Source organism: Cinclus cinclus, chromosome 20 (genome assembly GCF_963662255.1).
Source record: "Cinclus cinclus chromosome 20, bCinCin1.1, whole genome shotgun sequence".
In the NCBI taxonomy this organism is placed as follows: Eukaryota; Metazoa; Chordata; class Aves; order Passeriformes; family Cinclidae; genus Cinclus; species Cinclus cinclus.
Genome location: NC_085065.1, coordinates 3735751 through 3761722, shown reverse-complemented (window position 1 = coordinate 3761722; position 25972 = coordinate 3735751). Strand labels below are relative to the sequence as shown.

At 45.8% G+C, this 25972-nt stretch overlaps 1 protein-coding gene across 1 annotated transcript; it reads left to right on the top strand.

Annotated features, from left to right (window-relative positions):
* Nucleotides 1–1348: 1348 nt before the first annotated feature.
* On the top strand, nucleotides 1349–24932 carry METRNL (meteorin like, glial cell differentiation regulator). Its single transcript, XM_062506163.1, has 4 exons — nucleotides 1349–1461; nucleotides 7151–7539; nucleotides 23925–23984; nucleotides 24616–24932. Exons 1-4 carry the CDS (start codon nucleotides 1349–1351, stop codon nucleotides 24930–24932), a joined length of 879 nt encoding a protein of 292 aa, XP_062362147.1.
* Nucleotides 24933–25972: the final 1040 nt, after the last annotated feature.

Sequence of the window (25972 nt, the reverse complement as noted above, 5' to 3'; positions counted from 1 at the left end):
TGAGCAGTGCCCTTAATAAAACTGCATGGCAGACTATTGAAAGAACAACAGGAGACTAAGAAACTCGCTGATCTGGAAATATTTTTTAACCCCTCTCCTATCTGTGGATGTAAAATATCAATCTCAACCCCGTTGCTGCTTCTTTGAAAGAAATTATATGTCACCTGGAATATCAGAACACAGTCTGTGTGCAGCTGGATCATTTTCCTCCTACCCCCATCCGTGGTTTTTTTTCCCCCATTTATCTTGGCCGGGGTAGTTTTAGGCTTTAGGCTGATTCACTCCCTGCACTTCCCTCACGTCCTGGAAGGCTTCTAAGGATCTCTGTCACTAAGGGTTAAGTATCCGAAGTCAACAGCGGAATAACACAGGACATTAAACAACACAAGGAGTTATCCCGAGTGGTCATTAAGTGGTGAAGAGTAATACAAATAACATCGAGTCCCAAGTGCTTCCTGGTAAGTGGAGACACAAGAAAGTTGCAGCAAAATCATCAGTCTTCATCTACCAGGAACCGCGTCTTGGCGGAGGTCCTGCTGCAAGCTGAGTCACCTGCTGCAGCGAGACGCAGTGCGGGCACCCGGGGCTGCATCTCTGGGCACAGGCTGAGGGTCACTGCGGGCACCCGGGGCTGCATCTCTGGGCACAGGCTGAGGGTCACTGCGGGCACCCGGGGCTGCATCTCTGGGCACAGGCTGAGGGTCACTGCGGGCACCCGGGGCTGCATCTCTGGGCACAGGCTGAGGGTCACTGCGGGCACCCGGGGCTGCATCTCTGGGCACAGGCTGAGGGTCACTGTGGGCACTCCCGAGGACGGGCTGCGGGTCACTGCGGCCGCCCCAGCGCAGAGGCTGCATCTCAGTAGGTTTCCCAGCCAAACGGAACCCTTCGGTCCTGCCCGTTCATCGCCTTTTTCCTGACAGGGTAGCGTGGGGGGAGCCCAAGCAGGGCGGGGCAGGAGCAGAGCGGGCTCTCACCCCGGGCCTCTGCCAAGGGGACTTGGCGCAGCCCAGGACGGGCCGTAGCCGCGGGCGGCCGCTGCTCCCGATCCGGCGCCGCGTTTTGCCGGCGCGGCAAGTGCCGGCCTTGCCGGAGGAGGAGCGGCGGGAGGGGGAAGGCGGAGGAAGAGCCAGCCCTCGGCCGAGCCGCTCCCGCCCCTCAGCTGGGAGCCAGCAGCCAGCGGGTGCGAGCCGCAGAGCCGAGCGGCGCCGCGCCGAGCCGGGATGCGGGAGCCGGGGATGGGGTAGCCGCGCCGCCCTGCCGCGCTCCCCACCATGTAGGCGAGCCCCGGGCGCCTCGCGCATCGCTCCCCGCCGCCTGCACCGCGTTCGCACCGGCCCGGGGGACCATGCGGAGCGCCCCGGTCTCCGGGCTCCTGCCGCTGCTCCTGGGGCTGCGGCTGCTGCTGGGCGGCGGCGCCGCGGCTCAGTACTCCAGCGACCTGTGCAACTGGAAGGGGAGGTGAGGCGGCATCCTGCCCGGGCGGGGGGGAGCGGGGACTGCCACGTCCATCGCCGTCCCACCGGGGGAAGAAGTTGATGCCGAGCACAAAAGGGAGAGCCTCCCGCTCCGGTGCCCAGCCGGGGCTCGGGGAGCGGGGCGGCGGAGAGCCGGAGGCGGATCTGCCTCCCTCCATCCCGGAGGGCTCGCCGCGAGAGGCGCGGGGCAGCGAGGGATGGAGGGGCCGGGGCAAGCTGGGCTCCTCTCGGCAGGCTTGAGGGGCTGGGGCGGGCTGCGCTCCCCTCGGCGCTGTTCGGGGGGCTGGGAGAGGGAGGGCGGTGCCAAGTCCGCCGCGGAGAAGTTTCTCCCCGCGACCATCTTCGCCGTGGCCGGCCCCAGCTCTCGGCGGAGGCGGCGGCGGCGCCCGCGGAGCAGCGAGGCAGCCCCGGCTCGGGCCGGCCCTGGGATGCGCTGCACCTGCGGAGCGCTCCCGCCGCAGCCAGCGCGTCCCTCCCGGGGCTCCTGCTGGCTCCCGGCCCTCCCCTCCCCTCCCCTCCGTGCGCGTCCCGCACTTGGCGCTCAGCCGCGCCGCAGCCCCGCGGTCGCTCCTCGTCCCACGGAGATGATGATGATGGTGGTGGTGGTGGTGATGAGCTCCGGGAGCAGGGCTTGGCACAGCGGCCGGGCTCCTGATTTATTCTAATTGCACCGGTTGAGAAACCTCTCCAGTTCTCAAGTGTTTATCTCCCAAATTATCTTTCCTTTAATTGCTTGTAATATGTTTAACGCGTGTGGTTGGGTCTGTGACCTTCTCCTCTCTTTATAGGTTTAAAAAAGCAACTCTGCTCAACTAGCAAGTGTTGCTGGGTCAGACGTACTTGAAGACTAAAATGGTTCAACTCTAGTACACTCTTCAGAATGACTTTCTGACTTTCTCTAACATAAAATAAAAGTTCGGCTGGCTTGTATCAATGGAGTGTTTTGGAGCAGAGAGAATTCAAAGTGGGGAAACAATTGGATTTACTTCAACATCATGATTTCTTATCTCTTACTGTCTGCAACGTGGTGCTTTGTATTTGCCTTTTTTATTTTTGAGCTTTCTTGATAATTATTGCATCGTTAATAGCAGGGAATCCACTTGAAGATGTATCTGCTTGATAGGGATCAAACCTCTGGCAAACTCCTAATTTGTCATTTTTCTTTACCAAAGCAAACAAAAAAAAATCCAACAAAAAACAAAACCCCAAACAAACAAAACCACCAAACCCACCCCAACCCCCCCCCCCCCCCAAATAAACAAAAAGCCCTCCTGAAAATGCCGTACTAAAGTATCCTAGCTGTGGTACTTACCTAGACCTTACCACCTGGTATTGCAGCAAGTATTTTAAAAGAATGGTGACAAACACCTGCAATTCTCTCCTGTTTTGCTCTTATTTTCATCCTGTTTTCTTAGAGCAAGCAGTGACCCCTCATGTCACCTGAGCAGGGTTGGAATAAACAATGCCTTGAGTATCAGCTAAGGGGGTGATGCTTGGATAGGGGGGAGTGAAATCTGGTAAGGAGTTTGGGATGAACCTGACAATGCCAGTTGGATTTACTCACCTGTTTTCTGGTGAGCTGAAGTGGTGACAGCTTTGTGATGAAGCTGTTGAATGAGCATGGAAAGAAGAGCAAAGTTTAGTTTGGGTGGTTTCACTTGTGGGAGAGTTTTGGAGTTCAGGTGGGCTGGAGTTTAGGGAGAGGATAAAGTAACCCAGGCTGACTTAGGCCTTACTGGTGGCAAACAGGTATTGTCAGAAATGCTGGCAGTTTTAAGACCATTCAATATAATCTGATTTGTCCTAAAAACACAGCAGTTATGAAGGAAAGTAATTTGATCTACCAGTAAATAGAATTAATTAAATATTTCAGTGTGGATGCTAAGAGTTATATGTGTTGGAAAAAAATGTTTTTCTTTTTTGTGCAGAAGATAGTATTTTAAAGTTGTGTGATGATTTTTACCTTGACTGTTAGGAAAAGTTATGAACTGGATTGCCAGACATAGTCTTCCCCACAGTCAAGTCATGGGTTGGCTTGTGATGGTGGATTTGAGAGTCATGTCATGTTTTGTAGTAAACCTGAAGGTGTTTTGTAGTAAACCTGAAGGTATTTTCTCACCTTTATATACATGTCTGTGTTAAAAGCAAGTCTCAAAACCAAAACATTCTGGATATGTTTTTTTTTCCCCTATTAGCTGGTGGAGAAGTGATGAGCTTGCACCCCTGAGTAGGATGAAGAGCTTCATTAGGATTCCTCTGGATATCCCTCATGCTTCCAGGGAAATCTGATGCAATGCACAGCTTGACACCTGCAATTTAAGTACAAGCCATAATAGCATCTTAATAAATAGCTTGTCAGAGAGCTTCCAGGAAAGCTTGGTGCAGGAGAAAGCAGAAACTTCACTATGATGTGTCCAGTTATTACTTTTGCTGTAACTTTAGGTTTTTGTGCTGCAATGACCTCTTGATGCTTTGGGCAGAACTGCTTCAGTGATAGGCTGAGAGAATATGCTGGCCTGGCATGTTTGACTCTAGGCTGTAGTGTGGAGAATTCTGCTCTTATGTGGCTGCTTTTGTCCATCACTCTTGCCCTCGGTATGGTGGATGTTCTCTAGACTGTCATCTCTTATTCAATTTTCCAGTTTAGGAGCAAAAGTTCCCTGTGTTCATTGCAGGGTGCAGGGATGACATGGGTATTTGTAGGGCTCTTCAGGGCATCTTTAATAATAGAATAAATAAATAACTGAAGTAGATAGTGTGAATTTTCTTCTCGTTCCCTCTTTCTTTAAATAACACCTGTTCCACATTGCAGCATAACAACTCACTGTAATGGTACTGCTGCAGGTTTTTCAGGGCAAACATAAGGGGATGGCTGAAGCCAGAGAGGGAGAAGAGCAAGGAGACATGCAGTGATTCAGGATGTCCTCATGGATTAGTATGAGGAAGTAGCCTGTAGAAGTAAGTCCCAATAAACTGCACACATTTAAAATGGATGATGTGTGGCTCATCCATCTCTGCAACCAGGAAACACCTGCCCTATGTCCTTACCACAAAATCAAAGAACCAAAACTCAGATGAGTTTGGAGAATTAACAAGGTTCCCAGGTCTCCATTACTGTGGACATGGTGTATGTGATGAGTGGCTTGTGAGAGCTAAACCTGGTATTAAACAGTTTCTCAGTGTGAGGACAAGTCATTCTGACTGCAAGCAAAGTGACAGGTTTTACTGCATGATGATGGTTGCTGTTAAATGATGTGAACGTGTATTTTGAAATCTGCTTAACTTTTGAGTCATCCTTTTTTATAAGGCTTAATGTGTGCAGGTACATGTGCTTGATGTATCTGTCTAATGGCATCACTCTTGCCTGTGGGATATAATTGGCTTTCAGAAGATAATTTCAGAGTCCACCCTGTTTTTCGTTTGAACAGTGTCAACGTTTGAACAAAATTAACCTAGCTGGTTTTTTTTTTTTTTTTTTGGGTTTGTTTTTTTTTTTTTTTTTCCTTCTCTCTGGCAGAAGTTCACTGCCTCAGTGTTATTGGGATCACTTGCAACAGAAGTTTCACTGCATGAGTTCAGAGTTTTGCCCCTGGTGTCTTCCTTCTGTTTAAGCACTCAGGCTGGAATGTTTTGCAGTATAAGTCCTGCAAAACCTCTGCAGCTTGTTTTGATGTCTTGAAGAAAGGACAAGTGATGTGTGAGGATAACTTTCTGCCCCTTTGCTGAGGGATAACCTTTACACTGTTTAATTTTGTTTATTCACAGCTTGCACATAAACAGACTTCTGTGTTTTCTGTTGAGTGGCATCATATGTGTGCTGTGGTGAAAACTGATTTTGTGGACCAGATGTGAATTTACAGTCAAGTTGAAATATCCCTTTGCAAGTAAAGTTTCCTGAATGTGTTAAGTACTACTGAATTTGAGGGCAGGAGACTAAAGGTTAAAAGCTTGTCCCTCTTTCCTCCTCATCTGTGTTCATGTGGCTTTCAAGATTCTTCAAAAGCACGTTTGGAGGCTCTATTGTTATTAAATATGACTTTTTTCTTTCTGAGCTTCCTCATGTAACCTCTATCAAGTGGGTCACACCGACACTCACAATAATGAGTCACGTCAACAGTAAATGCAAACCATATGGTTTGGGTTTTTTCCCTTTTACACTTTGCTTGCAGTTACTTTCTAAGTGCTGACTTGAATTTAGACCCTGTTCAGTACCTGAATATGTCTTTGGGTTGGAGAACTGTGTATTTGGAGGTTTCTGTTGAGGAACCAGGTCTTGATGTCATCACTTGCGCTACACTAAAATATGTTTTTGCCACAGATTTCCTGTGTAACCTCAGACTTAATAATTTTTAAATTGTTTTTCCCCGTCTTGATTCATCTGCCTACAAGTGGGAATGCTGTGAGGCTTCCCTAAAGTCCTGCAAAGGAGACCCATGAGGTAACAAAGTCTGTTTTTGGGTGGTCCTCTACAGGCACAGAATAAAAGATGCTTATGTTTGGGAACAAGGTGCTCGAAGCATAGGTGGTGATCTGCTCATACTCACTTAATAGGTTTGTGACAGGACAGAAACTGGGACCAAAGGATTTTTCCTTTTTTATTTTTTTTTTTTTATTTTGGGTAGCCCAAATCCTGCAGCCAATAACTCAGGCTTCCCACAGCTTGTTCTTCCAGCTGCAGTGCCTGCACTGTGCAGTGTTGTAGTGTTGTCTTAGGGCTTTGAGTCACTCTGGGTAAAGAGCTGGTGGGGTTGATCCAGCATCAGTGATAGGCAGCAGGGGTTGTTTGGAGCTGCCCTCAGCTTAGGCTGTGGGCAAACAAGCCATGGGGATTTACTGCTCATTCTGCTTAGCAGCTGGCCCTGCCACCCTTTGTTGCTTTCCTGTCCCATCTCTGTGAAATGGTTGTTGGGGTGTTCATTTTTTCCATAGTAAATGGCCACATATTCTCTTTCTTGCTAAACACAGCTTTGTGTCTGCTTGTAGCCCAGCAGTGAAAATGATAAACTGAGCTTAAACCTCATATTGGGTATTAGTGGAGAAACAAGTTCCTACCAAAAAAAGCAGCACAGTTCAGTGTTTCCCCAGCTATGGCAAGGGAATGAGGTGTCTTCTCTTTCCTCTCCCAGTGTGGAGACTGGGGCTGCCCAGCTGGGATGGAGGCTATCAGTAGCACGTAGAGCATTGCTTTTGCTGCAGTTTACAGGGTGAGCTTGGCATCCCTCCCAGTTTCAGATCCATTGGGAATATAGACTTGGAAGGGGAACAAAGTACTTGGGAAAAGGTGGAGTCTGATCTGTGAAGCTGGAGAACATGCTGGATTGAAGGGAGGGAGTTTGAGTACGTGTTTTACTCAGTATGCACAGCTCAGCTGAGGGGCAGTAACTGAGCCTGTAGCAATTTAATTGCTTTTGATCATGTGCTTATATCCTATTTAATTTTGAAGCCTATTGCTAGTGGTTTGACATTTTCTTCTGGGGGATGATTTAAAATTGTCCCATAATATTAAGGCTGAAGTGTTGCAAGAGACCTGCGCTGCTGAACTGGATGGGCCAACACCCAGTGATGTCCTGGGCTTCCTGCATTTCTTGCTGTGTATTTTGGAAGGTTTGAGGTTGACATTCATATTGTTAGCTCTGTCATTTCTCTAACCTTCTCTTTCTTTCTTCCTCCAGTGGCTTAACCCACGAGTCTCACAGGAAGGATGTTGAACAGGTCTACCTCCGCTGTTCTGAAGGGTCCATAGAGTGGATGTACCCCACGGGAGCACTCATAGTCAACCTGAGACCCAATATTTCACCTGCCTCTTACAAACACTTGACTGTTTGCATAAAGCCCTTCAAAGACTCTGCAGGAGCAAATATTTATTTGGAAAAAACTGGAGAACTGAAACTCTTGGTCCGAGATGGAGACCGCAGCCCCAGCAGAGTGTATTGCTTCAGCTACGACCAGGGGGGCCTATTTGTGGAGGCCACTCCCCAGCAGGACATTAGCAGGAAGATTACAGGCTTCCAGTACGAATTGATGAGCAAGGGGATAGCAGCTGATTTGCACACAGCTTCTGGTGAGTTCTGGGGTATTGTCACACTTCCACGTCCAGTATGGGCTGTGTAACAGATGGGTGAGTGAGTGAGTGGGAAAGTGGCTGGATGTGAGTTTCGTGTGGGTTTAAGGACATGTTTTATAAACAGAGCTATTGTAGAAGAATTGATTTGGGTTTTGGTTTGTTGTTGTATTTTGGAAGCTGGTAGCATAGGCTGAACTCCAGTGATTAGTTGAGGGCCACAGTGTGAAGGATTCTCTCTCCCCTGGCAGGGGCAGGGTGTATTACAGGAGCTAGCTTTACCATACCCTGAACTCCAGTGTGAACTGAGCTTCCCAGCCTTGCTGTAACACTTTTCTAATTACTTTTTACTCAGTTTTTAAGACCCTGCTGCATGTTTTGAATAATAAACATTTGAACAAGGAGGCACTACTTTTCCTCAGTGATTTTTTTCCTCTTTGCAAGTAGTGCTACTTGCTGACCTAATTATTACTTTTTCTTTCTTTTTTTAAAAATTATTTTATTTCTTTTTAATTCAAACAAGAAAAATGATGTGTTCCTTCCTCAGCTCTCCTTATTGCACTCTCCTGAGTGTTATTGTACCATGGCAGAGCTCTTCAACATTGTGATAATACTGTAACAGGAGAGTGTTCTCTTTTCTCTCAGCCATTATGAAAAGCAGGTTTTGTAGGGAGGAGTTTTACTCCAATGAAAAGCTTATAGGAGAGGAGAGTGGACAAACTGAGAGGTCTTACAAGCCTGTAAAGTCTGGTACTAAATAGCATTTGGAACAGTGGCTGTAGGTGTGACCTAAGTGTGCTGAGCAATTAGACAGTTTGAGAAGAAAAACTGGAATTTGTGGAGGATGACAGGGTGAAAGGGGAATTCCCTTTAGATAGGTGAGATCTGGTTCATGCATCTTACCTATTCAGGATTGCCTCTAGCTTTTGTCCCCAAAACCAAGGAGGGGAGATTTCAAGAATAGCCCAAGGAATTGCAGATTTAGGGTAGTTTGTCTCAAAGGACTAAAAGGGTGTCAAGGTTAGCTACTTTAAGTAGGGAACCAGATTTGTTTCAACCAGATTTCTCTTTTGAAATGTGGGCTGCCTTTGCTCTGTTGGGTGAAGGCAAGGAGAAGAGTCCTCAGAGCACACTGGGGATGACTCAGCCCAGGGCAAACCCGATGTTTAGTGAGGCTGTGTGGCCCAAGATCCCAGTGGAGGCTGGCCAGACTCTGCCCTGCTGATGCCACATGCTCTGCCTGAGATGCTGCTTGATAAGCAGTGGTGTGACTAATTAAACTGCAGCTGTATCTTCCAGGGATATCTTCTCTGGGATAAGTGATTGCAGAACTTGTTCCATCTTCTCCCCTCCCCTGGCTCCTTTCCACATCAGCCTCTGGATTGTCTGTCTGTGTATTTGTGCAGCCCTGCCAGTGTTAAATGTTGTCATGCCAGCTCGGATGGGGCTTTATTTTGTGCAGCTCTGAGCTGGACTCAGCTCAGCTGAGCAGAGCTGGGCTCAGGGCTGATGCAGTAACCCTGGGAACTGACAGGTGGCAGCTTTGCCATTAAAACAAAAAAATATAAACACAAATATTCTAAATTTGAAGTCACTGCCTTTACTTTTGCCATGCTCACAAGTGGTAGCTTATTATTGGGCATTTTGCATTTTAAGCAGACTGCTCTGCTACAGCCAAAAAGCGCTGCAAATAAAGTGGGGGATCTCTGCAGAGCTGCTTTCCCAGTAAGATCATTTGTGCAAAGATGAATATGCTGTGCAGAATGTCAGCTATGTAGTAAAATTCCACTGCAGAAGACATTAAATACATTGTTCAATCACTTATTTGGAGAATGTTCCCAGATTCGGTGCTGATTTCTCTGTCAGGCTGTGAGGATGGAGACACAGAAAAGCTAATGAGCTTACTAAGAAAAGTCCTGTGGTCTTTTTTTTCCCCCCCAAAAAATTGAAATTGCTTTTGCATACAGTAAAATAATACGACAGAAGCACTGCTTATCAGTGCTGGGTTTAGCCTGCATTTAGGGTTTCTCATGAGCTTTGCTAGCATTGAGGACTTGCTGCTGACATCCTTTACCACCACAAGCCAGCACAAACTGCTGTGTTTTCAGAACTAAATGCTCTTCTTTACACATAAAATCTTGGAGATTTTTAAAGCTAATGGGAATGTTTTTTTCAGGGACGTTCAGAAATCAAGCTGAGGACTGAATCCAATTACAGCCTTCCTCTTTAATAGGCACATTAAATCACTTTTTCAATGACTGCTGTATTTTCAGCTGTAACGGACACTGGTTGAGTTTCAGTGCTGTCTTATGAAACAATGCGGTGGGGAATCTGCTCCATTCTCCAAGTGTCTTGTTTGGCTAGAAGAAGCTTTTTGATAGTTCATCAGCAGAGCCTTCAGGGCAAACTGGGGATCTCTATTGTATTTTAAATTATTTCTCTTGCCTTTTTTTTTTTTTGGATCCCCAGACTCTGGGGAGGGGCTGTGCAGGGTGAAAACACGATGAAAATGCCATACATGACTCTTTCCACTACTCACTTAGATGAGCACTTTTATTTTCCTATAAATATCTGTATGTCTGGGGGAACTGCCAAATAGCTGCCTTGTGAGGCTTCCACAGAGCAATATATTTGAGGCTCTTTGCAGTTTGTGGACCTCCTTTCTTCTGGAGCTGCTTCTAGTTTTTCTGTGAAACCTCAGATAAAATGTCCTTTACTGAGCTGTTCATTTGGAGGGGGAGTTTGTAATCACTGAAACCACTGAAGATTTCTTCACTGGAGAAGAGGCTCAAGTCAGAGGCAAGTGCTGACCTTAAAGGAGCTGAAAGCTGGGTTTAAGGGTTTGCATTTCCCACCACCCATACTTCTGTCCCTTGTTCACAAACGAGGCTGATGTTTTTGGCTGCTGCACTCTGGAAAAAGGAGGCTGCTCGCATCCCAGTTGCAGTTTGACAGAGTTTAGCAGAGCTGACAGTAGGTGTGAAGAGGTGACAAGGATGTGAGATGCTGTTGTAGATGGGCTCTGAGACGTGCTGGGCAGAGGAAGCTGCAGTGCTTCTTCTGATGACAAAGAGCTGAAAATCACAAATATTGCATAATTTTCTTGCTGCTTCAGAGTGGGGAGATGACTATCATAAAAGACCCAGGTGTGGGCTCAGTAATCCAGCCCTTTCCTTGTGCAATAACTACTTGCTAACAACTTCTCCCCACTTTCCCTAAACGCTGTTTGTTTCCTGGTGATAATTGTTGTACTCTGCCCTTGAATTACTCTCTCTTCCTAACCTGGCATCCCAGCGCTGATTAAAGGGTGTAAGTCATCTGTTTAATACTTTAATGACCTGTTGTGTCCTTAGAGCCCTGACATTGCAGGGTGCATCAACAAATCAACAATGCTTGGCACGGTGCCTGTGGTTTAATTAGAAATCCTCAAGTTTTATTAGTTTACAGCCAGTCTTTCCCACTTAATCAGAGTCTAGCAAATAATTCAGTAAAGACATATGCAGGTTCTGCATTGGCCTTTCCCTTTTTTGGAAGGTTTAATGACAGAGGGCAGTCTTTAAAATTTTCCAGATTTTGGGGACTTAACCCTTTTCTTGGCTCTGACTGCATTAGCACATTCTCAAGATTTTCCTAACTGTAGGAAGAATTTGTACTATACTGGTAGATTTTGATTCAGGTTGCTGACATCTAGTATGAAAAGTTTTTTACTGTGATAGTAACAGTCAAAAAAGTGCATTTCTGTGGGGTTGTAGTTTCTTAGGATGGGAAGAGGAGTGAAGGCAAACATGCCCCAGTGCTTGACATAAATTAATGGGAGTAGTCCCTAAGAAGGGTCACCTTGACAATTCAGGCATCTTGATGGGTGTGTTCTCTCTTCATATCCAAAAATGATGGTTGACTGAAAGTGCTTCTGATTTCAGATTAGGCTTTGGGTTGCACCCCTCTGTCATTCCCATCCACACTGATGCTCCATTAACTCCAGCTCATGCTCTGCAGCCTCAATGTTTGCCCAAATGAAGAACTGAGGCGCTGTGACATTTTGGCCTGAGGCCATTGGAGAATCAGCAGAACCTGTTTAAGTTGTTGAATTCTTTGATTCTAATCTTTTAGGTTTGTGCTGGAAGAAAATACTCTGAGTATCAGCTATGCTGCCTATTCTGGCAAGTAGATGGAGGGTTTGGCAAAATGCTGTTTGGCCATATTCTTTCTACAAGTTTTCTGAAGGTGCTGATCCACATGAGCTTCTCAGCTGTGCCTGGTTTAAGTCTGCCTTGCACCACAGCAGACTGCTTGCATTAAATTTCTATGAAAACTGTGGAGGTCCCTGGAGAGTAATTTACTTTTTGAGCACTTCAGCTTCTGCTCAACTAATCTGAAATGAGAATCTGTAGGTTTGACCACAAGTTCTGGAGAGGAAGGGGAATCCTCCTCCCTGTCCCACCAAAGGTGCTTTATTTTGTTAAAGTCTGTGTTTCAAGATGTCTCATTAAGCTCTGGGTCCAGCTTTGTTCAAGCTGTGTAGTTTGCTTTTCCCATTGCACACCCATGGGGATGTCTGTAATTTAATGGTCAGAGCTCAGAGGGTAAAGCCCTTTCATTACCCACCTGCTTTGTGTAGTAAAGAAGTCAAACTTTAACAAAAATGCTCCTTTATCTTGATGGCATCTACAGACTTAGTAGAGATTCTGTTAACTGTTTTATATGTTTTCTTTATTAATGCTGGGTACCTGGCTGAGAGTATTATTACATAGGAGGTACAACACTTGTGTGGTTATCTGAAAAACAAGGCAAAACCGAATAAATCCAGTTAAGTAATTAACAGTATTCAGCTATTTCCTGTATGCTGTTAATTTACTGGCCTGAGAAAACAGATCAGAAGTTCAGAAAGCTTAGAAGTATTTGAGCTATACCAGTGTTTCTGGTAACAAATGGCTTTTAAAAGCACCCTTCTTAACTTCTGGTCTTCAGTGCAGTGTGTGTTTGGCAGAAGTGGGGCACCAATCTGCCCTGTCTCTGCAGGTATCCTCCCAGGGCTCTATTGTCATTCCACCCTGTAGGCTCCTAGTCTCACCTTTGCTCTGGTTCCTCACAAATATCCAATCTTTAGGGTTTTTTTTCTTTCTCTGGGGCTGGATGTGCTGCTTAGCTTTGTAACCTGAAGCAGCAGATCTTGGACTCACAGAATGGTTTATATGAGAAGAGACTTTTAAATTCCATCCAGTCCCTGTGCAGCATGCAGGGACACCTTCCATTGCTCAGAGCCCCATCCATGCTGGCTTTGAATGTTTCCTTAGGGCATCTACCACTACTCTGTGCATCCTATTCCACTATTTCACCATCCTCACATTGGTGTATTCTTCACTTCTTCTCAGAGTGGAAACTTTCTGGTGTTTTGTGCCAAGGCTGGTGAGCAGGAGGCTGAGCCTGCTGTGCCCACTCTTTGCCAGGGTAACCATGACTGAGCTCCTCTCTGCTGTGGGCAGAAGAGGTGATGGAAACTTGGGACACTTAAACTGAAAGTCCCCATGACCTTTATGCCTAGCACACACTCAGGGCTCAGGTTCTACCTGAGTAATTGTGGCCATCTGAGGTGTTGGCTCTGTGCTGTGAGGCACAGTGGGAGCACCACTGGGTGCTGCATGGGGTCTGTTCAATACACCCCATCAGATGAGAAAAATGCCCTGCTTTGTACTTCTCCTCTCCCTGCTTTCTGTGCAGGTTAAAACTCTCCTACCTCTTGGGTTTGAGGGGTTAGAGCTGATGGTTTTTAAGGTCCCTTCCAACCCAAACCATCCTGTGACTCTACAAAGTGTGTAGAACAGGTTCATACTGCATTCCTCCCATTTGGGGTCTGCTGGGGAAATGAATAATAAACAGCAAAGTTGAGGGGTCTGCCCTATAAGCCTGAGCACACTTTGTTGGCTGCCTCACCTGTGCACCTAAAGCTTTGTGATGGTTTGTTTGGCTTTTCTCTAAAAAGTCATAAACAACTTTTAAGAGAAAAACATCAGAAAAAAGCCTTTATTGCAGTTTCTCAAAATACACTGCAGCTGGCAGCTGTGTAAGGGATCCTTCTGACACTCCTGCTCTAGGATACAATATTTCAAATGGGATTTTTTTTTTTTTTAATATGTGCACTTCCCCTCCCGGCAGGAATCTGTCCACACTAACTTTGTCTTTCCCATACTAATGGCTGATCCAAAACTTGGTACAAAGTACCCATGAAAATAGAAACATTAGCATTCCCCAACCCTAATGTGCAAAAAGCCCATTTAAAGCTGGTTTTTGAGGGCCTGTCACCGAACCAGGTGTCACGGAGCAGCACCTAGCTGGATCAGGCTGGCTGAGGTAACACTGCCTGCAGTGAGATTAATTCTGAGGAGCTGGAAACCTGCTCCAGTTATTCATGTGCCTGAAGTGGTCAGGTTTGCAGTGAATGATTGACTGGGTGGGAGAGTTCGAGAAAAAAGTTTTTGGTGATATTTTTTTTTCCTGTGTGGAATGGGTTCAAAGTGCTGTTCTGATGCTCAGGGAACGCTCACACATCATCTTGAACCAAGCCAGGGTGATGTTTTAGGGACCTGAGTCTGAAAAATATTGGACTAAGAAGCCTTCACTTAAAAGAAAGACCCCACCAAAATTGGATGGATTCCCTAATTTCATTTCTCCTTCTCCCAAGGAAATGGTTTTGCCAGCATCTTCTCTGGCCCTGCTTGTCCTTTGATGTTGTTGGACAGGAGTTGGTTTTGCAGTGGGCAGAGGAGGTGACAATGGGGCTGTGGTGATAAATACACAGCTGCAGGGGAGAGGGGGATAGAAAATAGCTTATTTTTGCTAGACTGGCCACGAATGCCGTTAGCTTATTTCCCAACTCAGTGGGCAGTCAAAAGCAATAAGCAGTCAGGTGTATTGTGCAGGCAGCTGGGTCTCCCTCTGCTCTGACCTTTGTGTACCACCAAAGATGGTCCCACAAACAGAGCTGCAATCCAGCCCAGTTGCTTGGCAGTCTTTAATAATGCTCTGTGCTTGCTCTGCAAAACTGTTTAGTTTGCTAATTCCTGAGGCTGTAGCTAAAGAAGGGATGAGAGGGTGGGGAAGCTGCATTCCTCTTCCCACTGACTGAAACATGGGCCAAATCTTTCCTGTGTTGGAGCCTTGATTTGCAGGACACAAAATCTCTTTCACCTCAGTCTTTGCTAGAAGCCAGAAAATATTCACTGAAATATTGCACAGATACTTGGAAGATATCCTGGATCTAAAGCTGTGATATGTTATGTCTCACCTTGGGAGATTCAATACTGGCTCAGAAAAGCTGCTGACCTGTGACAGCCTTGGTCCAGTTAACCTTTGGTGCTGGTTCAGATTTATGGAAGGATTTTTTTGGTGTGGGTTGTACAGGCACGTCCTGATTCCTTTATGGGATTGGAGCATTAACTCCTGTAAGGGGCATCACCTCTGGTGTCTGCCCATGTGCTTTCTGTAGTGAAGCCCTGGGAGAGCTGTAGTGACCAGAGGTGCTGGGGAATGCACACGGAGCTTGTCTGCCATTCCATTGCCCTGTCTGCCCCCCAGGATCATTCCTGTTTGCACAGGATGCACCTCTGCCCCACTACAACTGGTGGTAACTTTACATCAATTTCTTCTAGCTGCAAGTGGACGTCAGAAATTTGAGAGAAAAAAATATTCTTATGTAGAACTGGCAAATGAGCTTAATATGACCAAGCACTATGTGATTTTAAGTAAGAAAATGTGAGGTATGTCAAAGCTTTTACTGTTACAAATGAAAAGTTTTAAGTAGATTTTTTAAAGGTTAACTGAACAATGTTATAGCATCGAGGATCTCTCTCTGTGTAGATGTAGCCCCTCCACAGCCTTTCTCAAGAACAGGCTGATTAAATAAACATGGTTTCACAATGAAAACTGGCCTTGTTCCTTCAGAGCTCTCCCACCTACCAAAAAAAATTTGATTTCTAGAAACAGGAAGGAGAAGGGCCTGTGTGGAGCTGAGTGCACAGATGCTTCTAAAATTTTTTTTCTTTTTTTTTTTTTTTTTTTTTTTTTTGTCTTTTAAAGACTCACTTAATCTTTGATCTGTCATTACTCTGCTCTAGGTTTAACTTTAACCAGCCACTCATTTCTTAATTCTATTCCTCTGCTCCATCAGAGGCATTAATGGAGCGGACCAAAGAGGAGGAGGGAGAGAAAGCTTTTGTGTTCCTGGCAGGTTTCCAGCCTGGTAGTAGGTGCTGGCTCCAGCCTCTCCTACAGCCCTGGCAGGGGCATGGAGAAGTGCTTGGCTGCACAATTTCCCCAGGGCATGGGAGTGAAAAACACCTTACTTGTTCATTTTCTGCTGTGCAAGCACTGCATGACAGCTGAGTGCTGCCTTAGCCTAACAAGACATCAAAAACTTTCTAACCTCACCTTTTCCCAGATCTGACCCGTGCGAGCTTTTACAAGGCTTTGGCATGACGTCTTCTGTAGAAGAAAGAAGAAATGTTTTCACAGTGAATTTTGGGAGGGGATGAGCCAAGCCGTACGTCTCTGTGGGTTTTGAGTCAGGGAAGTCCTTTGGTCCTGTGTGGCAGGTGGGCAGTGCAGGGGTGCAGTGCTGCAGCTGTGCTCTGCTGGCACCTTCTCGTGGGCTGGCAGCGAGGGACACTGCCCCAGCCCTTCTGCTGCAGGTCAGGGGGCATCAGAACAGCCCCTCAACCATCCAGAGGCACCTCTGACTTCCAGCAGCTCCTTTCTCCTCATGCTTCTCACTCCTAATCCCCCTTGGGCAGTAGTGGTTGGTTTGAGGAAGGAGAGAGGTATTTTCTGTGAGACAGTCAAATAGAGCTGCTTTTTTAGGGCTTTATAGTGGTGTCTTGTGCACATAGAGCAGGAGAAATTACCAGCAGTTATCTTACTGCCATCTTTTCCCTTTAATTGAAGTAAGGGAGAAGAAGAGCAAAGTGAAAAAGACCAAAACAAACAAAAAAAACACCAAAAAAAAAAAAGAAAAAATTAAAAACAGGAATGGGTAATGCAATGCAATCAGTAAATGTAGGAGATAGGAGCTGGGTTGGGATCTGGCACTGGTCTAGTCACCATTCTGTCACTGCCCACCCCAGTGCTGGGGTTTGCCACAGAGGGAAAAGAGGAGGGACAGAAAGAAGTGTCTTGAAGCTATGACACTTCTCATCCTTTCTCCTGAGTTGATGCAACTCATGCATGGAGGTAGAGTTTAATAATGCTTAATGCTGCTTAAATAAAAACTGCTCTGTGGGTTTTTCATTCCTTTTGTTTTGTTTTCTTTTAAATTTTAAACAAATGGCTGTGTTTCTAGCTGACCTTTCAGCTCATTTGTTAGAATGGCTGCTGCATCTTGGAACAGCAAAAAGGCATCAATCCCAAAGGATCCTTACGTGCTCTGTATCTGCTGAGCCAAGTTTCAATTTGAAAGCTCTTGCAAATGGAGCTTGCCTAGTACCAAATCTCTTCCTCACATTGTTTACATAAATAGTTAATCTTTGGTGCTTAGGGACTTTAATACCCTCTTGGAAGACAGTTCTGTGAAAAGATAAATTTCTGGTTTATGATCTCTTGTCCTAACGTTTCTCAGAACACAAAGGTCATCATATCTCTAATGATGAGGTTTTACAATATGCTTTTTTTATTCTTTATTTGCAGGAAGGAAGTGGTATTAACTCAATTCTCTTGTCACAGTCCATGTCACAGCCTGCAAAAGTCTGCATTTCATTAAATTTATTTGCAGGTTTAATTGTTCTTGGCCACTGTCTGTATTTTCCAAGTTAATTCTGGAAACTTGTACGTATGTGCAAGTTGAACTGAGTGTTAGAAACAACCTAAGGCAAGGAATGGGAGTTGACTGTTCCTTTTCTGGAGGGGTAAAATCACTGGTATCCTTTCTACACAGAGAGGTCAGGGAAGGATGTCCATTGCAGCATCGTGGTGTTGTTTCAGCTGCTCCATCACTGCCTTGCCCTGTACCAAATCTTGGCTGTGTTGTGGCTGTTAGAAGAAGGGAATCTGAGTTTTGTACCTGTGCTCGTGATCCTTGCCCTAGTTGCCTCTTCTGCTCAGCACAGGGGCTCAGATTAATTTTCTAGCAAGCACAGGGATGAGCATTTCTACCTTCAGAAGAGCCCTGGACTCTTTCATTATGTTACTCATGACATTAACCTTGTATTCATCAAAGCACAGCCTCGTTGTGGCCTTTCAGTGCTTAAAGAGGGCTAACAAAAAAAGGAAGAGTGTCTTTTTATATGGGCAGATAACGATAAGATTAGGGGTAACAGTTCTAAATGAAAGGAGGAGAGATTTAGATTAGATGTTAGGGAGAAATACTTTGCTCTGAGGATAGTGAGGTTACTGGCATGGTGAAGCTGTGGCTCTCCCATCCCTGGAAGTGTTTTAAGGCCACATTGGATGGGGCTTGGAGCAACCTGGGATAGTGGAAGGTGTCCCTGCACATGCCAGGGGGTGGGAATGGGATGATCCTTAAGGTTTCTGCTGTCCCAAGCTGTTCTGTGATTCTGTGGTCCCATGTCTGAGGCTTATTGATCCAGAGGGCTGGCAGCAGGGCAAGCCCAACTCTCCTGTTTGTTCCCTGAATTGGTGTTTTCTACTGACATGCTGGAAGAAGTGCAGTGCTTGCAGAAAGCCCCGTAATCCTATCCCATCCAAAGACAGGAAGACCTTGTAAAACAAAGGAGTGATGAGAGAGCTCCTCTGTGTGTTGTGACAGGGTGTCAGTAATTTCCAGCCCAGCTGTGGAGAGGCTCTGTGTCTTCTGGCCCTGTTTTCCCTGGCTGTGTGGCTGCAGGTAGGATGTGAAATGCAGGTGTGCTGCATGCAGCTCTGCTGGCCTCAGCTCCAGCCAGCACGTTCCTTTTAAATACGAGATGCCCTGACAGTGCAGATGCATTGATGGAGTTTTAGGCGGTGTTTCGGTGTGGGGGTTGTGAGGGTTTTGAGGTTGAATGTTGTTTTGGCTTGCTCAGGAAGAGTTTTCTGAGGTGGTGAGGAAAGTTGAGGTGTATCAAGAAAGGAAAGGACTAGTCACAGCCTGGTAAACCAGAGTGGTTATCAAATTCTTGTCCACCTGCACAGCAAAGCAGATCTTTGTGTTTGGGATATGAGCTGTGAGAGGTTTGCTTCATGGAAGAAATGCTCCTTCAGAGAGGAAGCACAGGCATACTTCAGAAGAAATAATTACAAGGATTTTTTTTTCACTTTATAATTAGTTAAAGTAGGATTGGGGCAAGATTTTTTTTTCCTTCGTATGATGTTTGTCCCTAAACCTTGGTCTCCCAGCTAAATCACTGATCCAGTAAGCAGTTGAGACATAATCATTTTTGCTTAGGACTCAGAAAAATAACAGAGAAACACACCATTTTTGGAGAAACCACATCTCTATTTTTATAATCTGCTCTGGGAAGTCTGCACTCTGTGTTTCCAGGAAGGAGACTCATCCTATGATGCTCTTTCCAGTCTGGGTGCTGCCAGCAAGAGCTGCCAGTTACAGAGCTGGCAGCAAGAATTTGAAAGGTGTGGGTGGGATTCTTTGTTTCATATGAACTGATGCTGATGTCAGGCTGAGGGAGATGGGTCTGTGGCCCCACACGGGTGTGGCTGGAGGTGCTGCAGTACAGGCACTGCAGCAAAACCCGCCTGAATGTCTTGAGGAGAAAAGACTGCTTGTTTTAATCAGAAGATTTAAACCTAAAACTAACAGAAAATAATGCTACAACCCCGCCTTAACCTCCTTGGTAGCTTTTGATGCTTAAAAAGGTCTGATTGCTCATCAGAGGGCTATTCAGAAGTATTGAGGTGTGGGTGAAGTGTGCCATGGAAGCTCAGATAAAGAGCTCTGTGTTTTCCTCCCCCACCATCCACAGCCTCACCACACGGCACGCGTGCACCCGCTTCTTCACAAAACCAAAGGGTATTCCTCGGTGAAGTGGTTTTCTGCAATTACTTTGTGTTCAACATTTTCACTTCTGCTTAAAATGTCTCTTCCTGTGTGTGCTGCCGGCGGGGGGTGGATGTTCAGCACAGCCTGTCTGGGGACACGGCGGGGAGAAAGTCTTCTGGGCTCACTGAGTGCAGTTTTGGGATGGTGTTTGGGGACCTGCAGCATGGCTCATCGGGTGTTCTGGTAGCTGTGGAGTGTGTTGAGAAAAATCTGGACAGGCAGAGGAAACTTCTCTCTTGTGGGCTGGAAGCTGGTTTTGGGGTAAGGTCAGGTCAGTCAGACCCATGGGTGGCTGTTGAAACTCAAATGTTTCAAAAGAGGAGCAGGCCCCTTCATGTGGTTTCTGTGACGCCTGCAGCCAGAGCCAGCACGTCGTGGTTGCATGTGTCCTGCTGTCATCCTCCACCACGGCCCCTCCATAACTCCCACCTCCTCTTTTCCAAGGAAAGAAGGGTGTGTGCACACAAACCAAAGGAGGAAGGACTGGGGCCGTGTGTGTGAGCTGAGACTGACCAGTGACATCTCCCACCACTCTTCAGACAGAGTGCTAAACTGCAGCACTAAAGAAGCACTCAAATCCATCCACAATATTGGGGAAAATCCTCTCTAGACAGCCCAGCTCCCTGGTGCTGTCAGAGCTGGGGACCACCTGAGGCTCGTGGCATCTCCTCAGGGCACATCCCTCTCTCTTGTCAAGCGGTTCTGCCTCCCTGTGGAGAGGTCCAGGAGAGGACCAGCAATGTGTTTGACAAAACTGTTGGCCAACAAGTGCGGTCTATTGTTAGCATGCCCCTGTCCTCCTCAGTAACACCAGGTTCAGAGGGCAAATCGCTCAAAGCAGCTGGGACACGACTGCTGGCTTGTGAGGAATGATGTAATTACATCTCCCTCTGCACGGAGGTGAATGGAGAGGCCTCTGGGGGCACTGGGCTGGGGTGTTGGAGGGAGAGGGCTGCCTCAGGTTACTTCAGGTCAGGATACTGTCAAAATCCATCAAAGGCACTCCCAGGAGGGTCGGCAGCCGACGTGCACAATGCAGGCTTTATGCTGCCACTGGTGGAGTTGAGTTATAGGTGTCTGGGCTTTGGAGAACTTCAATAAAATGTTGCTTTTCTGTGTTCCCCCCCCCCCCCCCCCCCCCCACCTTTCTCCTGCTGCTGTATGAATTAAGGCTCTCTGGCTCATTGAGTTTAAAAGAATTGGAGCAGCTGATGTTTATAATGTTGTTGCAAGTTCATAGGCTCACTTTTGGATGTGAGAACCTGGGCAGCCCTCGAGACATCCCCAGGGAGTCAGGATCTGGCAAACACAGCTGCCTTGTTTAGTAACCAGGCCCAGAAAATGAACATCTTCACCTGCTGTGCATCAGTGGAGTGCTTTCTTGGGGGTTGTTTTTTTTTTTCTTTTAAATTTTTTTAAATAGTTATAAGGATGCTTCCTGTTCTAGGCTGAGGTGTGTGTGTTATTTTGACCTAAGGACGAAGCAGAGCACCTGCTCCCCAATCCAAAGGGAATGAGTGCTGCACTGCAGCTAAAGCCACGAACTTTTGTGTTAAATACACAGATTCCTTCATGGCTATGATTCAAAAGAAAGTGTAGGCATTGCCACCTCCTAAGGATTTAGTTTCTTTTATGAGCCTTTATAGGAATGAGGCCTTGGTTGTAGACAGGGAATGTTATTTACTTTTTAATGGTTCATTTACCTCAGCAGTAATCCTTCACAACTTGCTTTCCATCTGTGCTTTCATACCTTGATTTTGCCACTTGCAAGATCTATTTGATACTCTGTGAATGCATATGTGGGAGTTGTCCCAGAGAAGAAGATTTTTGGTCTTCATCTGTCTGGAGTTGCAGAGATGGGTGGTGGACAATGGTTGTTAAAGCAGCTCACACTGCTGTGAGTCAGCTGGACCTGAAGCAGGTTTTAAGTAATGATCTAGTATGAGCAATGCTGAGCATTTTTAATTTCCTTTTGTATTAAAAAAGGCTGCAGGATTTTGCCTAGGGTCCACAATTAAAATGATTCGATTCTGTGTACACATGGAGATTTGTTCATTTGATTTATTGCTGTGTCAGTCTATTTAAATGGAAGGAACCACTTTTGAAGCATTTTGTTTTTCATCTTTAATGCTGTTGCTTGTGTGGCGCTCCTTTGGAGAAGAGAAATGCCTTAGTCATTTCGGTGTTTCCAATTTTCTGATGGGTTTGGATGAACTACAGACATGTCTGGTCTAAACCAAGGCTTAAAAAGGCTGAGATGCCTTTTTATTACAAGGTCTTTCCAGAAGGAAATAGCTGAAATCCAGCTGCGGGTTTAGAGGATGTCCTTCAGCTGTACTTTGTTTTGGAGCTTGTGTCCATGTGAAAATACTGTGAGATTTGTGCAAGTTCCCTCTGTTTGGCTGATCTAAGTCAGGTCCTCATTTGGGCAGAGGGAGCCTGGGGAAGAGAGACTTTTGCTCTGGATGGATTTGGGAGGTGCCATGAATGAAACAACTCCATAGTAGGATATTTAGTGACTAACACACTGAGATTTGCCCAGGAAAGTGGTGGAATCACCATTCCTAGAGTGGTCAAAACGTGTGTGGATGTGGCATTTGGGGACAGGGGTTAGTGGTGGGCATGGCAGTGCTGGTTAATGGTTGGACTCTATGGTCTTAGGAGTCTTTTCCAACCTGAATGATTCCGTGATTCTGTTACAATTTTCTTTGCTAGATGAAGCTTGTATGTTTGGTCTAGCCACTGATCAAAATCTCTTGAGTCTAAAACTTGAAATATCTTCAACCTGATTTATTCTAGTACTCCAGTTATGTCCAGGCTTCATTTGGTTCTTGTTCTCTCATGATATTAAACAGTTTTCTACTTTTTCCAAAAAAAGGGAGCTGAAATAGTATGTGGGGAAAGAAGGGCAGGGAAAGATGGCTTGTTTCTGAAAGCTTTGGAGGTATTCAAACTAAACAGAAATGTGATTGATCCAGATGCTATATTGCCTATTTCTTGTCTCTTCTTTTGGAGCTTTTTAAGCTCCTTGAATTATTCCTTCAAATATCCTTGCCCAGAAATGTGCATTTTACATTTCCTTTAATCCTATTAAACAGCATGTTACACTGTGTATGAATCATCTGACTGGAGCAAATCTGGTAGATTTGGTTCAATAATCCTTCTTTCTGGATCACTGCCTTTCTGGGTCCCTGGAAGAAAGAAGAAATTTGCCATGTCCTGTGTCAGAGAATGGCTTGTGCTCTCTGACAGGAGGGTGACAGAGCATCAGAGGCACCAGCTGCAAGTCGTGTGGACAAGCTTAAATCTACTTTCATGTGCAATGGCTAAACTTCGGGAAGCAGGTGGGGAGAGAGGAAGGCTGTGACTATTTGGCAATCTGAACTAAGTGTTTTCAAATGTTGGGGTTCAAAAATCAATTTTTTGGGGTGTTGGGGAACGTGGGGTGGCTCCAGTTGGCAGTTTGGTGGTGACTGTGTGATGGAATCTCATTGTCCAGTCACCCCCAGCAGGAGCCTTGCTTTGCTGGAGTCTGTGCCTGTGCTGATCCAGGGTTTCCATTTTTCTGGATGATGTGTTGAGGTGACACCAGGTGACAGACAGGGTTCTGATCCTTGAGCCACGGTGGACAGACTCACTGAGCATGGCCAGGCAGGACAGCTCCTGATAATAAGCAAATTCCTGAACTCAACAGGGTGTTATAGAAACATCTGTATTGCAGCTACAGCACCTTCTCCTCAGAAATATCTGGCTGAGTACAAAAAGGAGCCACATTCTTGCATTGATTAGATTAGTGCAGATATCCAAATGTTTCCAGCAGTACAGGAAATGGTCTTTGTGCTGCTTGAGCTCAAACAGATACAGGTTCGAGTTTCCGCTTTGCCTCAACGCCCTCCAGCACATGCATTGGGGTTTTTTCCTCCCCTCCTTGCCTCCCCCACTCTGTAACCTCCTGGATCTTTGATGTGGTGATGACTAAATGGCCAACAGCACTTGACAGAAATGGTAAGAGAGAAGCTTTGCCATCAGAGAATAAAAGACACATGATCTGAAAGCTTTTGAGTGAATTTACAGCAGAGCACTGCAAATGCACCCAGTACCAAAATGTATTTTGGATAAATGCAGTGAGTGTGTGCCATGTTTGCTAGACAATGTATCCCAGCAGGATTGCTCAAGAGATCTGTATTCCTGCTTGGGTACAAAAATCTCATGGAGGCTCTAGGGTTAACTGGGGTTAGCCCCCTCTTCTTGTAGAGGCAGAGATGCCAGACAAATCTTTGGATTGTGCCCAGGTTGTGTGTATTTGTCAGTCATGTTTTTGTTTAGTTTAAATGGTTTATTTTATAAATTTATTTGCTTGCTGCTGTCTAGTCCTTTGCTAATTGTGACCCTTGCTGTGCAGCTCCCTGCCGACCCTGCAGTGACACCGAGGTCCTCCTGGCTGTCTGCACTAGTGATTTCGGTGAGTTGCTGTCTCCCCAGTCCCTTCTCCTCCCACAAACACCAACAGACACCTCCTCACACCTCAACCTCCACCAGCAGTAAATGTGGTCTAAGGGTGGGCTCTGAGGACCTCACAAGTGTCTGCACCTCCCCAGGGTGGACAGAGTGACACAGCAACCAGGGTAGAAGGTCAAGGATTTGGGTGCATCTAGGAGAGGCCATTACTTGTTGCCCTACAGTGTTGGTCGACTTGACAAAAGACCAGAAGTTTCACTAATTGCCCATGCTTCCCTTTTTAAAAGGGAAATTAGCATTAGGTGTATCTGTAATGGCTGAAGAACAGAAAGTATGTGGTCAGGGAGCATTTAGCACATATCTTCTTGTTAGAATCCTTCATGATTACTGCTATTTTTCTGATGTAATTATTTTTCTGTTTAAATTTAATATGTGGGTGCCCTTTGCTGGACAGATTACAAACACAAACTATAAAAAATGCAAATATTTGCTGGAGGTTGCTGGATAATCTTAACTCTCAGAATAGCAAAGGACCAAAACTTGAGCTGCTGTAGTGAAGTCCCAGGTTGCACAGGCCAGGGTCTTCCAAAGCATTTTTGAGTAATTAATCCTTAAAACCTTTTTTCTGTTTCCAGTCATCAGAGGCTCCATTCAAAACGTAACGAACGAGGCAGAAGAGCAAGAATCCATAATTCATGTTGGCGTCAACAAACTGTACAGGCAGAAGAGCAAAGTCTTTCAGCTGACAGGGGAGAATGGGAACTGGAGAGGACAAATAAAGACCTTGCTTGAGTGTGGGGTGAAGCCAGGAGATGGAGACTTCCTTTTCACGGGACGTATGCACTTTGGGGAGGCCAGGTTAGGCTGTGCCCCTCGTTTTAAAGACTTCCAAAGGATGTACAAAGAGGCAAAAGACAAAGGGCTAAACCCATGTGAGATTGGCCCCGATTGAAACCCCCTGTTTGGCCGAAGTTCACTTTTAGCATTTGGCCAGGAATGTTTCCTGGCTGCAGTGGAAACTCTGAACAAACCTGGTAACTGAGGCTGGACAGACCTGGAGGCTGAGACCCCACAGCCTGCTGTGCTCACAGGCTCATGGAAGCAACAGAGGTACGAGCTCAGAGGGCTGCCAAGCAACAAAGGATGGATTTTTAACCAATCTTGTCCTTATGAATTAAGTTATTATATTTTTTTAGTGACTTCTTTAGGAAAACAAACAAAGAAAACTCCCATGTCTTAATAAAAGAAAAACCCAAATGAAAGCCAAGATGCCTTTGTATCTTTTTAATACTAATTTTTTAAAATGTCTTAAGCTGATGTAGCATTTGGTATGGCATATTCTGTATAAATGGCCAAGAATGTGATAGAGCACGGTAAAACATCTTAACATTGATGCTTTGTAAAAAGCTTGGTGTACAATTCAAAGTTGTTTCTTATGACAGAAATCTATGGAGCCAAACTCTTATGTGTGTGTGTTGTGGTTTTTTTTTTCTTTTTTTTTTTTTTTAATTTGAAAGAATGTACAATTGCTGCCTGCAATTTTTTGTCCAGGCTGGCAAATTCTTTCCATTCCAGAGAAATAAAGGTCCCTGGATTTGACACATGCTGTTTAAAATCTTTATTTTTTTTCTTTCTTCATAAGGCTGATTTCAGCTAGTCCAGATGTGCTCATGGATCAATTCTGGGCTGCTCACTTATTTTGTGGCTTCTCTGAGCAGAACCAGAGTTCCTGTGAGCCATTGGGAACCACAGTGTTTTTCAAAGGGGAAGCAGGAGCTATTTTTGGAGATTTTTAGACATGTGTGCAGGCAAGGCTTTAAGTGTTCCTCTCTCTGATGCCAGCAGTGTTATTTTGGGACCTGCTCTGAAGGCAGGCTGCCCCTTCATATTTAGCTTGAAGTTTTTGAGTGTGCTGGCTGGTAGCTTGGCATGAGGTGACTGCTCATGCCTGTGAGTCCTGGGGGACAGGACCAGGCCACCTTGTGAAGAATA